Consider the following 15,693-nt stretch of genomic DNA (forward strand, 5'->3'; position numbering starts at 1 on the left):
GGCAAATTTAATGATGGTGTTGGAGTCGTGTCTGGCCGTCCAGTCATGAGTGAACAGGGAGTACAGGAGGGGGCTGAGCACGCACCCCTGAGGGGCCCCCGTGTTGAGGATCAGTGTGGTGGATGTGTTGTTACCTACCCTTACCACCTGGGGGTGGCCCGTCAGGAAGTCCAGGATCCAGTTGCAGAGCGAGGTGTTCAGTCCCAGGGTCCTTAGCTTATTGATTAGCATTGACGGCACTATGGTGATGAACGCTGAGCTGTAGTTAATGAATAGCATTCTCAAGTAGGTGTTTCTTTTGTCCAGGTGAGAAAGGTCAGTGCAATAGAGACTGTGTCCTCTGTGGATCTGTTGGGGCGGTATGCAAATTGGAGGGGCTCTAGGGTTTCTGGGAAGGTGGTGTTGATGTGAGCCATTACCAGCCTTTCAAAGCACTTCATGGCTACAGACGTGAGTGCTACGGGTCGGTAGTCATTTAGGCAGGTTACCTTAGTGTTCTTGGGCACAGGCACTATGGTGGTCTGCTTAAAACATGTTGGAATTACAGACTGGGAGAGGTTGAAAATGTCAGTGAAGACACTTGCTAGTTGGTAAGCACATGCTCGCAGTACACATCCTGGGAATCCATCTGGCCCTGCGGCCTTGTGAATGTTGACCTGTCTAAAGGTCTTACTCACATTGGCTGCGGAGAAAGTGATCACACAATCTTCCGGTACAGCTGGTGTTCTCATGCATGTTTCAGTGTTATTTGCAACGAATCGAGCATAGAAGTAGTTTAGCTCGTCCAGTAGGCTTGTGTCACTGGAGGTTGAAAGTCATGCGTCCTCCGATACACAACTCAACCAAGCCGCGCGCATCCAACCCGGAAGCCAGCCACACCAATGTGTCGGCAGAAACACTGTGCACCTGGCAACCTTGGTTAGCGTGCACTTCGCCCGGCCCGCCACATGAGTTGCTGGTGCGCGATGAGTCAAGGATATCCCTACGGGCCAAGCCCTCCCTAATCCGGATACATTTAATGATAAATTCCATATGCATATTGCCATGCGACAGCAACTGGAGTTATTTGAAAGCATCAACAAGCACAATCAAGTTGAAAAGGTAGACACACAGTATAGTATGCTTTGGTATGATATCATGGCCAATGGTGTGAGTGTAACAAGCTGTAGCATTTATAATTAAGCTCTTTAGAAACAATTAACAGTGTTTACTTCTCTAGTGTCTCAAGGTTGATATATTTCTATTACCAGGACATTTATTTTCTAGGTTTATTAGCATTACAGTGCTTATTTGATGTGGGAGTAAAACGAGTGGTTGTTATGAGACAGCCTGAGATTGACAGTGCTGGGCCTCTGCTTTTATCCTGTTACCCAGTAAAGTAACGGTGCGTGTGGCTTGGGTGATCTGCCTACCGTTCCACACTTTCTCCCTAAGCATATGGATCATAGGTTGCCTCTTTCTATCAATCGACAGAGAAAATCTTATACCTATTCTGGACGAAAATGGTTGTCATTCAACTTATTAATATTTCAATCCTGTGTTATCATTGCAACCCAGATTTATTGAACACCAGTCACATTTTGTCACTGCCAGTGTTGGGATGGAAGTTTGACCATATTAATCTAGACCACAAGCTTCAGGCTGTGCTCAGCCTCTTGGGAGTTCAAAATATTTCAGAAGCATAACACGCTCCAAGCTGGAATGCCTTTTCCAGATCCAGATACTTCCTCTTGATCTCAGAAAGTGACAAGCCTTTTTCTAGGAAAGAAGGCCTACTCAATCAACAATGGATCAAGACGTCATCTAAAACATCTTTCCTAACAGCACATCAAACAGGAACAATTCATAAAATGTTGGGGTTAGTGTAAAGTTTGTTGCATGATATTTGTATGTTTTTCCTTTGTTATTACAATGTATAATATAGCTATTACAAGTAAACATACAATGTGTAAACTAACCAAGGCATGTTTGGTGCCTGCAGACTGCAAACTTAAATGTGTTCACATATTCAACTTCAAGTGTCTTGTAAAAGACCACCAGCACCAGGAATATTGCAGTGAAGTGCTGTTGAACTATACCATCTGGGATTAGAGACTCAAAGAAAGTCTCCTGCAGAAAAACAATTTCCTGTGGACTTCTATTTTTATATGACTGCCTTGTAAGCTACAGTACACATACTAGCCTTTTGCTGCACAGTTCTTGTTTTAAGCAGATGTCTTAGCCAATATTTTATGAAGTGTCAATGGTATGTCCTGTCTGCTCAGTCTAGTAGATGCTTTGTTACCTTTAATTGTGACTGAGGGGATGGTGTGACATCTGTCAGAGGAAGCAAAAACAATTATCATTTTGGAGTTAACACAATTATTGATTTGTTAATCAATCAGTGGCTATGGTTGTTTTTAGAGGTGGATGACTACGTTTTCCTTTGTCAGCATTCACATTACGTAAACCACAGTTAAGCCAATTATAGACACCGTCAGTCACAATGTGGAGATGGAATAAAAACATGAGTCATCCTTTAATACGTCCATTTGCACAAGAGCAAATGCCATAACAGCTGTCTGATGCTTCTACTCAAAGTCATAAACCTATAGCAAATATTGACAATCGATTTGTGGCCATCACACGGTACCCTGACCTTTCCATAGGGTTACATGTTTTGTTTTGTTGTTAGTGATGTTAGTCATGTTCTTTCGAACGGTAGATGCTCTGTCTATTTCTATGATTCATCTCCTATAATGATCTATCCTTCTATCTGTCTATTTCACAAAATAATCCAGCAGTTCCATCAGTTCTGTGGATTTCAATGGATTTCATGCAATTTCCAGACTGATATTTCTAACTTTCTACCTCTGGAAATCAGACACTCCTCTGAGGCTCTGAAGTCTTGTCAGCCAAGGCTTACAAAAATAGCTTAGAAGTTGTACTGTATGTCTGGAATCTGCACTTATATTTTGAAATCCTCAGGGACAAAATTAAGATAGATGTCTTCAGACTGAGGTGACTACTTTAATGGATTGCACATTGTCCCATTGCCTTGTATCGATAAATATTGTTAGTGATCAACCACAGTGATATGCATAGGTGATATAAAAGTTATACACTGCTATATAAATCTGTTATGACAAAATGTCCTAAATACAATGTTACACTATTCTTTATTCTAGCACTAACACTTATTACAGCCAAAGAGCCTGAAGGCAAAGGAATGTGTAAGTGGGTTCAACAAAGTCATTTGCAATACAGCTAAAGCAGTCATGCCCGCATTTCTGTCCAAAGTGGTCATGTATTTTCTTTCCCTTCCTGATTAGTAACCTGACCACACATCGGTGCTACACAATAAATAGATGTACCTGGGAGAAAAGTCTGACTGGTGATTTCCATTTTGTGATTCTTTCTACATTAAAGTCTTATCAAAACATCACTAGCTACAAATGAATGTTGTGGATGTATGGGTAAACTGTGAAATGTGATCTCATAAATACAGATGCATTCATCTACCCTTTTCTTGCATACTTAACAGAGAGTTTGAATGGCTTATGACTACAAACTATTCAAGACATTAGAAGCAAAATAATGGAACTAATACAATTCATAGCAACACTGTCCAGATGGCAAAATTAATATATTGTGCCTTCATACAGTTCACACCTGTCACGTCTGCTCCCGTTCCCCCTCTCTGGCGCTCGAGGGCGCCAGGCGACTCATCATTACTCACACCTGTCACCATCGTTACGCGCATCAGCACTTCATGGGACTCACCTGGACTCTATTACCTTATTGATTGCCTCCCCTATATCTGTCACTTCCTCAGTTTCATCCCTGTGTCTGCATTAATGTAATTTTGTTCCCCCTGTCCAGATGCTGTTCTTGTTTTGTCATGCACATTTACCCATTAAATCTTCACTCCCTGTACTTGGTTCTCATCTCCCAGCATCTGTCCTCACAGATCTGTCTGCCTGGCACCCTCGAGCGACAAATGTGCTTTTCCCACATTTTTTTGCGTTACAGCCTGAATTTAAAACGGTGGAATTATGTTTTTAGAAAAGCTGAAATGTCTTGAGTCAATACATTTGACCCCTTTGTTATGGCAAGCCTAAATAACTTTTGGAGTAAAAGTTTGCTGAACAAGTCAGATAAGTTTCATGGACTAACTCTGTGTGCAATAATGGTGTTAAACATGATAAATGACTACCCCATCTCTGTACCCCACACATTCAATTATCTGTAATGTCTCTCACTCTAGCAGTGAATTCCATACACAGAGTAAATGACAAAGACCAGGGAGGTTTTCCAATACCACGCAAAGAAGGGTTGATGGGGAAAACAACAAAAAACAGATATTGAATATCCCTTTGAGCATACGGACGTCATTAATTAGACTTTGGATGGTGTATCAATACACCCAGTCACTGTAGAGATACAGGCGTCCTTCCTAGCTTAGTTGACGGAGAGGAAGAAAACCGCTCTGGGATTTCACCATGAGGCCAATGGTGATTTTAAACCAGTCACAGAGTTAAATGGCTGTGATAGGAGAAATCTAAGGATGGATCAACAACATTTTAGTTACTCCACAATACTAACCTAAATGACAGAATGAAAAGAAGGAAGCTTGTACAGAATAATATATACAAATATATTAATATAAACATGCATCCTTTTTGCAATAAGGCACTAAAGTAATACTGCAAAAGAAATGTGGCAAAGAAATGAACTTTTTATCCTGAATACAAAGCATTATGTTTGGGGCAAATCCAACATAACACCACTGAGTATCAATCTTCATATTTTCAAGCATGGTGATGGATGTATCATGTTATGGGTATGCTTGTCATTGGCAGGTACTAGGGTTTCTTTGGATAGAAAGAAAAGGAATAGAGCTAAGTACAGGCAAAATTCTAGAGGAAAACCTGGTTCAGTCTGCTTTCCAACAGAAATTGGGAGACAAATCCACAATTCAGCAGGACAATAACCTAAAATGCAAGGCAAAATATACTTACCAAGACAATGTTTAATGTTCCGGAGTGGCCTAATTACAGTTTTGACTTAAATCGTCTTGAAAATCAATGGCAAGACTTGAAAATGTCTATCTAGCAATGATCAACAACCAACTTGATGGAGCATGAAGAATTTAAAAAATATTAATGGTCAAATATTGTACCTCCAGGTTTTCCAAGCTCTTAGAGACTTACCCAGAACGACTCACAGCTGTAATTGGTGCCAAAGGTGATTCTATCATGTATTGACTCAGTGGGCTAAATCTTTTTGTATCCAAATCCGGCTTTAAACTTCTTCACAACAGTATCTCGGTGTGTTCTGGTGTGTTCCTTGTTCTTCATGATGCTCTCTGCGCTTTTAACGGACCTCTGAGACTATCACAGTGCAGGTGCATTTATACGGAGACTTGATTACACACAGGTGGATTGTATTTATCATCATTAGTCATTTAGGTCCACTTTGGATCATTCAGAGATCCTCACTGAACTTCTGGAGAGAGTTTGCTGCACTGAAAGTAAAGGGGCTGAATAATTTTGCACGCCCAATTTTTCAGTTTATGATTTGTTAAAAAAGTTTGAAATATCCAATAAATGTCATTCCACTTCATGATTGTGTCCCACTTGTTGTTGATTCTTCACAAAAAAATACAGTTTTATATCTTTATGTTTGAAGCCTGAAATGTGGCAAAAGGTCGCAAAGTTCAAGGGGGCCGAATACTTTCGCAAGGCACTGTATGTATGTGACCAACAAGATTTGATTTGATTTATTTTCTAGATCAGGCCTATGGACTGAACATTCTATCGTCTTCAATTCATTCTCATGAAAAAAAACAATGCCTTGATTGAAAAGCACTTATTGTTTCTTTGCCATTATTGAAACTGCGAGTGATGCAACAAGTGGAACTCAATGGATTTTCTCATGGATTTCCCAAGGGTAGAGTATAGTCAACAAGTTACAATACCCTCTTTGACATACAGTATATTCACAAGAAAACTGTAGAATCTGTATTATATGAAAACTGTTCGGTCCATAAAAATTGTCACCTCAAATCTTCTGCGTACTGTACTTCTAGGGATTTCACTCTGCAGGTTCTGTCTTAAAAATAGTGCAAATTCTGCTCCTAGAGTGTATACAACTAAATCTATTTCTATATCGGTTTCCCAAACTTTGGCTAGATGAGTCATCTGAAACATCAGACTGAATTTATTCTCTGTTGACTTTGCCCATGCTACAGCCCTTTTAAATTCATAGAGTCGATGCCACCGTTCCTCGGCTGGACGGTGTACCACTAGACCATTGAAGTGAAAAATGCCTTCCATTTATGGAGGTAAAATGGTCATTCAATCAATACACTCTCTTCTTTCCAATCAGCAGTGCCATAAAGAATCCCACGTAGAAAGGTCTTGAGAATTAAACTTGCAGTTTGATATGTCAGTGAGCAACAGTGCCCGTAGGTATAAAATATATTCTGCATATTTTTCTCTGTTGAGGAAAATCTTTTGCTACACGTGGTGTGGTCATATTTGACATGGCTAGGTGGCAGAAAAAGTCAATTGGGACAACTAATAAAATCCATAGTCCAACAATGTTACAAAGAATACCAAATGTCTATTTAAATGTACTTTTCAATATTTTGGACATCTGCTTATGTATAGCTGCTTGAAGAGGCCAAGAGGGTGATGGTATCACAACAGGAGACAGCAGAAGCAGAATATAAGCTCTGTCTATGTCATCTCAACATGCAAAAAATTTATTTTTACACCTTGTTAAATAGGCATGATCTCCTATCTGAGTAACTCCACACAAGCAGAAACTGTGCACTCAGTTATAATATTGAGCAATAAAAGAGAGTGCATAATGTATCCAAATCTATCTTTATCATAAATCCAATCCTGCAGTTTGACACCTGTTCATAACTCTCTACTGAGGTTATGACACCTCTTCCCTGTGCAATATGGATTAAGGCAGTTCATTTTTTTTTTTAAATGAACATCTTCAGCTGTGGTAAGTCTGGTGACTCTTCATTAAACTGCATTCAGTTAGAAACTTCTTGGAGATTTGAGCATCGGGTTCTTGGTCACCTCTATGACCAAGGCCCTTTTCCCCCGATTGCTCAGTTTAGCCGGGTGGTCAGCTCTAGGAAGAGTCTTGGTGGTTTCAAACTTCTTCCATTTAAGAATGATGGAGGCCACTGTGTTCTTGGGGACCTTCAATGCTGCTTTGGTACCCTTCCCCAGATCTGTGCCTCGACACAATCCTGTCTCGGTGCTCCACGAACAATTCCTTCGACCTCATTGCTTGTTTTTTTCTCTGACATGCACTGTGAACTGTGGGACCTTATATAGACAGGTGTGTGCCTTTCCAAATCATGTCCAATCAATTGAATTTACCACAGGTGGACTCCAATCAAGTTGTAGAAACATGTCAAGGATGATCAGTGGAAACAGGATGCACCGAGCTCAATTTCGAGACTCATAACAAAGGGTCTGAATACTTATGTAAATAAGGTATTTCTGTTTTTTGTTTTTTATAAATTTGCAAACATGTCTAAGAACCTGTTTTCACTTTGTCATTATGGGGTATTGTGTGTAGATTTCTGAGGATTTTGTATTTATTTAATCCAATTAAGAAGGCTGTAACGTAATAAAATGTGGTGTCAGCCTCCATGATGGGGTCTCACTATATGTGATTTGTAATGAGTAGTAAAACATACTGGCAGGGTAGCCAAGTGGTTAGAGCATTGGACTAGTAACCGAAAGGTTGCAAGTTCAAATCCCTGAGCTGACAAGGTACAAATCTGTCGTTCTGCCCCTGAACAGGCAGTTAACCCACGTCATTGAAAATAAGAATTTGTTCTTAACTGACTTGCCTAGTTAAATAAAAGGTAAAATAAATAAATACCCACTATATATCAAGGGGTGCAAAAAGGACAGAGATTTCCCCTTCAAGAGCAGGTTTGAGTTATCCAGTCAAATTAATCAGCGTCAACCCTCTGAGGAGTCTTTTAAACCCAATATTCTTATCCTGGCATTACTTTTGAGGGATATATATGAGTCTTATAAATGTCATGGTGGCCTTAAACAGTTAAAGAGTTTATTTCCAAAACTCTATATCTGCCAATTTCATATTTGCTTTTTTTCCATCAGAAAGGATTGCTTATGGTGTGTAAAATATGATTGTTCGAAAAAAATAGATTAATATATTTTGCTAAATGCTATATATCCATTGTTTAGCTGGAATGGATTGTTCGTATACTGTATATCTGACTGTGATATGTGGTTGTCTCACCTAGCTATCTTAAGATGAATGCCCTTACTATAAGAGCATCTGCTAAATTACTAAATTACTAAAATGTCAAATGTGAATGTTTTACATACAGATCTCATATTACTGTATTGAATTATTATTATTTATTTAAATATTGATGTCACAAATTAATCATTTGTACATTTCTTTATAAAAAATGTAGTTATTTGTTACATTTGACTGTGTAAAACCTAGCAGTACTAATTATTTATCTGAGAGTGAGGCAGATATACACCGAGTTGAACAAAACATTTGGAACACGTTCCTAATATTGAGTTGCACCCCCCTTTTGCCCTCAGAACAGCCTCAATTCGTCAGGGCACGGACTCTACAAGGTGTAGAAAGCGTTCTACAGGGATGCTGGCCCATGTTAACTGCAATGCTTCCCCCAATTGTGTCAAGTTGGCTGGATGTCCTTTGGGTGGTGGACCATTCTTGACACACACGGGAACCTGTTGAGCGTGAAAAACCCAGCAGCGTTGCAGTTCTTGACACTCAAACCGGTGCGCCTGGCACCTACTACCATACCCCATTCAAAGGCACTTCAATATTTTGTCTTGCCCATTAAAAAAACAACAACCCAACAATTGATTACAAAACGCTATTTATAGCGTTTTGGAATTAAATTCTTCAGTTCTCTTTAAGGAGCATCAAGATTCCATCTCTTTAAGAAGTGTCTAGAATCATAACTTTAGCTTTATCTATCTTCAAATGGGAGGGGTTGCCACTGGTACGGTCACATCCAAATTATTGACACCCTTGATAAAGATGAGCAAAAAATATTGTATTAAATAAATAATACAAATACCGAGCTATATTGTATGCTACATTTAAAAAAATATATATATTATTTTATACTCATTCAGTTGCTCAGAGAGAAATATTTAATTTAATAGTTTATTATTACTCAAAAAGATAGGGGTGCCAATCATTTTGACACCTAACGATTATTTTAATCTGTATTATCATTCACCCAGCTATAAATTGTATTATCATTCAACTTTTTTTTTTGTTTATCTCAGTTTAGCAAACGGCATTGTAGCCTTTAATGGCTTCCTGTGTCGGTATAAAAATTAGGTAACACACATGTAAAATCCATTTGTCATTCATCACCATGGGGAAAGGCAAAGAGTTCACCAATGAAAAGAGGCAAATCATTGTTGACTTTCATAAATCAGGCAATGGGTACACTGGAACAGTGGTAAACTTGCCTGGTAGAGGGCCCAAGTGTGTCTTGTCCCCATGCACAGTGAGGAAAGTGGTTCAGGGGGCAAAGAAAATTCCAAGGGCCACAGATGGAGAATTACAAAACTTTGTCGCATCTTGGGGTCACCAAGTCTCCAAATCTACAATTAGACGCCACCAAACCAATGGGCTATTTGGAAGAGTTGCCATAAAAAAGCTTTATTGAGAGCAACCAACAAAAGTAAACGCCTGGAGTTTGCTAAACGGCATTGGCTCTTGGATTGGAACCAGATGCTATGGTTAGATGAGACAAAAATAGAGCTCTTTGGCCACGGACACGGGTGATGGGTTTGGCCTTGAAAGAAGGATGCATATGCAGAAAAGAACATCATACTTACTGCAAAATATGGAGGCGGATCTTCGATGTTATGAAGCTGTTTTGTTTCCACTGGTCCTGGGGCCCTTGTTAAGGTCAACAGCATCATGAACTCGACCAAGTATCATGCAGGACAATTTAGCCTAAAACCTGGTTGCCTCTGCCAGGAGGTTGAAACTTGGCTGCAAGTGGATCTTCCAGCAAGACAATGACCCCAAGAAAACACCAAAATCCACAAAGAAATGGTTAATTAACCACAAAATCAACATTCAGTCTCCGGACTTGAACCCCATTTAAAACCTGTGGTTTGAATTGAAGAGGGCAGTCCATCAGCACAGACTGAAGGATATCAAGGATCTGAAAAGATTCTGTATGGAGGAATGGTCTGAGATCCTTCCTAATGTGTTCTTCAAACTCATTAAACATTATAGAAAAAAAGGCTAAGTGCCGTTATCCTCGAAATGGGAGGGTGCACTAAGTACTAAAAAAAGGGGTGCCAATATATAAACATTTTTAAACAAAATATTTTTCTCTGAGCATGTTCATTCCTATAAAATATTGTAATTATTTGAGCATACAACCTAGCTCCGTATTTGTATTATTTATTCTATACAGTCTTTTATGTTAATCTTTTTCAAGGTTGACAATCATTTCGGATGTGACTGTATATGCATATTCCGTAAAAAAATCTTGAACCTACAATATAAATCCCAAGGCTCCTTTGTCCGATTTTTGACATATATATTTTTTTATATTTAATATTCACTGAGATATGAGACTACATGAGTTTATTTAATGTGTATTTAATGGATGAGCTGTTGACTCATCATATCCAGAATCTCACCTCCTTTCTGGACCACTCACTTTTCCTAGAACGTAAACTTCCATATTCCATCCCTGACATGTTAACTTACATCATGCCTGACGCATGAGGAAACATGTCTGGCAATGGGTTCAACCAATGTTACATTTTCCTCTGTTGCAAATCTGTATGACTAGAGAGACATCATGTGGACAACAACAGTATTCCCTCACCTCTGATCTGCACAAGCTTGCGACAGATGGTCACTTCTTGCACTGATGCTGTCAGCCGTCCAGTGTCCACAGATGAGAGGAACGCACGCATGAGTAGGATGTCCTCAACACAGCAAAGACAGAGGGAACAGATATAACTCCTCCACCTAGAATACCATCAGTAGCGGTCTTATTTCTTCTCATCACAGATTGTAATTCTGACAAGGATAAGCCTCATGTCCGGTAAGACTACTTAAAACAATTCACTCTTAAAACAATTCATGCAAACAGTATTTGTAAACTCATGATCACAAATACTCTCTGGTAGGCATATGCCTGATCAAAATACGTGATCCCACCTATTAATTATCAAAGTGGAAGTTGCTATATAACTCATGTAATGCCTGTTGTATATGACTATTTAGTAATAAACTGACAATGATGTCATGCGTCTGACTATATAAATATATAGGGAGTCTCTTTTTGGAAAATGGCTGTGTCCAGTTTTAATTATCAAAAATGCTAAGTTTATCATCCTGACATCTTGATTATATTCTAATAGTGGAAATCACTTGATTGGTGCCATAGAAAGTGATAGTGTTTTCTGTGTGACTTACAAGCAGATGTCAGGACAGAAGGACATGAGCCTCACTAGACTCCCCTAATAGGCCTCTAATTCAATTATCTGGGGATCTGCCTAAAAGCTTATAACATAGAGTATACTCTGTTGATTAACGCAACCCAATTTATCCTTGTGTGCAGAGGTAAGTATGCGATCAACAAGGTACATGTGCACATTGAAAGTAATAGTTTGAATGCTGAAGGTATTGTTTTTTTGTCCAGATTTTTGGTTTTGTTTAATTGTGTTACATAGTTTTCAATATTTTTTCCAGCTTTTGAGCCCACCTGCAAGCGACATTGTGTATTAAAAAATATACAATGCCTTTTTGGGGTTTTGGAACGGTATGTCCTACTGTTGGGGTGTTTGTTTTCTTAGCATTGTTCTGTGACTGGAGAACTTTACCATATGTTCAAAACAAAGAGGCCCAATGACTCAGTCGGCATCAAGCCACCCCTCGTTTCCTCATCTGCATCCTCTATTTTAACAAAGGGTCAAGAAAAAAAAGTGTGTGACCCAGATAAAATCTCAGTTTCCTTTTCTGGTTCCTGGGGATAGGGTTGTGGAGTACAGAGGGATTTTTCTTGAAATACATCGTATTCATGCAATCTATTATCTACCTTAGATGTAAATGTGAAGTCTAGATATGAAGAGTCCAGTTTGATCATTTATAGTCTGCCTATTACAGATGTCATATAATTTTCTCTGGCTGTATTTGATTCTCCTCTCCTCTTGTTGCAGGTGCAGGGCAGGAAATGGTCTGATTCAAACACATCTCACAGGAGCTTCCTGTTTCCTCAGCACTTACATTCTAACAACATGAAGTATTCGTCACATTCTTTCATTGAATTAATGAAGCAAAGTCCTGTCCCAATGGAATACTGACAATATACTGGCTTAGTGTTGACTGTTGACGTATGCTCCCAAATGAGATTAAACCAGGAAAACAACACGGTTACACGGATGGCCTTAATTGCTAAATAAAAGCACAGTAATTATCCAGACCTGTTGAACGGCTGCTCCAAGATGGCAGACCCCAGCTCACTCTTGGTCACTGATGGGGCAGTGCTGAGCCAGGCTGAAGTTGATCAATATATCCTCTCTGGCTTGGCTGAAGTGGATGCATGTGAGTTGGGGTTCACAAGGAAGTATGACCTCATCCCATCCATCGTCTGCTCAGTATGCCTTTTGTTAGGCCTAATCTACTGCTTTTTTGGTAAGTTCCTGACCTGTAATAGAGGACGGTTGGAACCTCCACATGTGTACTCTCAAGACTTACACATTAAAGACATGATAGGCATATCTGCAATTCAATTACAGTATTTCCACAAAACACTTGAATGCTCCACTAGATACATCAACATTTAATTCCCAGCTGACATTTAACCTCATCATACTAGCTGAAGTGATTTCCTCAGCTCACTCTAAGCCTTATAGTAAAAACAGGAGGGCCAGGTATTTGACCTAGACTAGCCAGGGTTATAATGGATAAGCTCCAGGCTAGGAGAGAGGTAGATGGGTCACCTGGTTCTGTTGCATTCCTCTGAGAGAGAGTCAGAAAACAGCCACCTGGGATGATGCAGGCAGCTTTCTGGCCTGGCCAAATCCATTAATTGTTGATGTCTGATATAAAAAACGCTTAGTTTTTCTTAAGCAGACTACGCATCATGTGATGTAAACTTTCTCTCTAATATTCTGTAAACTGTACAGTACACCAAACTCTGACATCTATTTTTAATAAAAAACAATCCCTACTCAGTCAAACCTAGTTCACTTTACCTTGTCTCATCGCGCACCAGCGACTCCTGTGGCGGGCCGGGCGCAGTGCGCGCTAACCAAGGTTGCCAGGTGCACAGTGTTTCCTCCGACACATTGGTGCGGCTGGCTTCCTGGTTGGATGCTCGCTGTGTTAAGAAGCAGTGCGGCTTGGTTGGGTTGTGTATCAGAGGACGCATGACTTTCAACCTTCATCTCTCCCGAGCCCGTACGGGAGTTGTAGTGATGAGACAAGATAGTAGCTACTAAAACAATTGGATACCACGAAATGGGGTAAAATAAAAATAATTAATAAACCTAGTTCACTTTAGTACATTTTGTTTCCTTCTCCATCTTGTTACTTAACATCCCTCCACTTGTCTCTCTTTCTTTAGGATACCGCTGCTTTAAGATGGTCATGTTCCTGTCAGGCTTCATGTTTGGATCTGCGCTAGTCTGCCTGTTGTACCTTAAGGAGCCTGTGCTGGATACCCAGTTGACTATGGAGACCAAAGCAGGTATCCTCCTGGGAGTGTCTGTACTCTGTGCCCTGGTAACTATGCTGGTACAGACTGTGGGGCTCATCATTACTGGCCTAGAGCTGGGGTTTCTGCTTACCCTTGCCAACCTACTGGTTGTCAGACAGTTTTACAGCCTTACCCCACTATGGGCGCCTCTCGGTGCACTCCTAGCCATGAGCACCTTTTGTGCCACTCTCACACTGCAGTGGCAGAAACTATTCACTGTGCTCGCCACGGCTGCAGTCGGAGCCGCTGTGGTGATGGCATGCGTGGACTACTTTGTAGAGACGTCTCTGCTGGCTGGCCATGCGTACGACATCCTGTCTCAGGTTCCCCCTCGGCCCCTCTGCTGGTACAGCTGGGTTATAACAGGCGTGTTTCCTCTATTTAGTCTGATGGGGGTAATGGTGCAATGGATGCTCACTGCCAAAGGACTGTCACACACAGAAGGTGAGTGGCACAGTTTCATAAAAAATATGGAACGCTTACTTCCTCGATGTCATTACTACTTCATTCGATACTTAGGTTAAACTGACCGGTTACAACATAATTCGGTTTTTCTGTCTAATGCTATTTTACTCTGAATGCCCTCCAGTACCTGTCAGTGGACGACAAAGACAGGTCCAACTGATGCGAATCAGACAGAGAGATGCCCAGAGACGACCCCAGCTGGGCACTTACCGCCATCGCAAGCCTCCAATTCTAAAGCGTTATGCTGGAGACGTCCTGGCCCCAGTGAGTTACTTCACTCCTAATGGGCATGTCCTAACGGGCATGAATGAGCTTGATTCAGACACTTTTTTGAAAAACGTTATGCACATATCTAATAGACAATTTGTTGCATGTCATGTTTTAAAATATTGCATTTTTTTAATCATCCTAGACAGAGGATCAATGCAACAATAATGTTTTTTCTTTACCACTTTACCTTACAGAGTTACATCCAGAGCCTTCGTGACCGCCAGATGGGTACAGGCTCCTCTAGCAGCAGCATCATCAGCAACAGCACAGTCAACCACACCATGATAGACTTCGACTTTGAGACAGGCTTCATGGTTCCCCTGAATGCCTCCTCCCTAGTCTACAGGGTCTGAGGGACACCAAATAGTAGGCATCACCTCCCAGTTCCACTAAGACGCCCAACACCTCTCTCCAGCAGACAATTCATACACTGTTGTAAAAAGAAAAACAGACTGATTCTTGAGACAAGAGATTCAGCCAACTAATTCACCTTGTTGTTTTGTTTATTATTCTGTCTTTCTAAAGGTATCTGACAGTCAATCGTAATATAACCATCGATCATTCCTCAAATAAATAAAATTGCTTTATTTTGGTCAGTTTGCTAATATACATTTTTGTGAAGATATCCATTGTTACAGTTGTTAGGTTCCAATTTTGAGTAAATAACTCACGGACACTAGAGAAGCTTAACCAAGTTTAATTCTTCCCAAAGGGTCATTACAGCTGTAATTCAGGCAAAAAAAACATTTCACACAAGTACTAACATTTAACCCTGTCTCCTAGGCTGAGTCTCCTCCACAACTGAACAGCCAACGCATCTCTGTTGCTAGACAGAACCTTAGTGATATCTGTTCTTCTGTGTCTCTTCTCCTCCCAGAGGATCCCTGATGCCTAACAATAACATAACGTAAACGCTATAAACTCAGCAAAAAAAAGAAACGTCCCTTTATCAGTCTTTCAAAGATAATTTGTAAAAATCCAAATAACTTCACAGATCGTCATTGTAAAGGGTTTAAACACTGTTTCCCATGCTTGTTCAATGAACCATAAATAATTAATGAACATACACCTGTGGAACGGTCGTTAAGACACTAACAGCATACAGAGACGGTGGGCAAGGGTTAGGTCACAGTTATGAAAACTTAGGACACTAATGAGGTATTTCTATTGACTTCGAA

The 15,693-nt window shown here is 40.2% G+C and overlaps 1 protein-coding gene across 1 annotated transcript; it reads left to right on the top strand.

Annotated features, from left to right (window-relative positions):
* The first annotated feature begins 10,935 nt into the window (after positions 1-10,935).
* Positions 10,936-15,111, top strand: LOC110532538 (transmembrane protein 198). The gene is made up of 5 exons (XM_021616523.2): positions 10,936-11,122; positions 12,240-12,714; positions 13,649-14,224; positions 14,370-14,509; positions 14,710-15,111. The coding sequence occupies exons 2-5, from the start codon at positions 12,525-12,527 to the stop codon at positions 14,866-14,868; spliced, it is 1,065 nt and encodes a 354-aa protein (XP_021472198.2). The 5' UTR covers positions 10,936-11,122; positions 12,240-12,524; the 3' UTR covers positions 14,869-15,111.
* The last annotated feature ends 582 nt before the right edge of the window (positions 15,112-15,693 follow it).

This window comes from Oncorhynchus mykiss, chromosome 9 (assembly GCF_013265735.2).
Source record: "Oncorhynchus mykiss isolate Arlee chromosome 9, USDA_OmykA_1.1, whole genome shotgun sequence".
Lineage (NCBI taxonomy): Eukaryota > Metazoa > Chordata > Actinopteri > Salmoniformes > Salmonidae > Oncorhynchus > Oncorhynchus mykiss.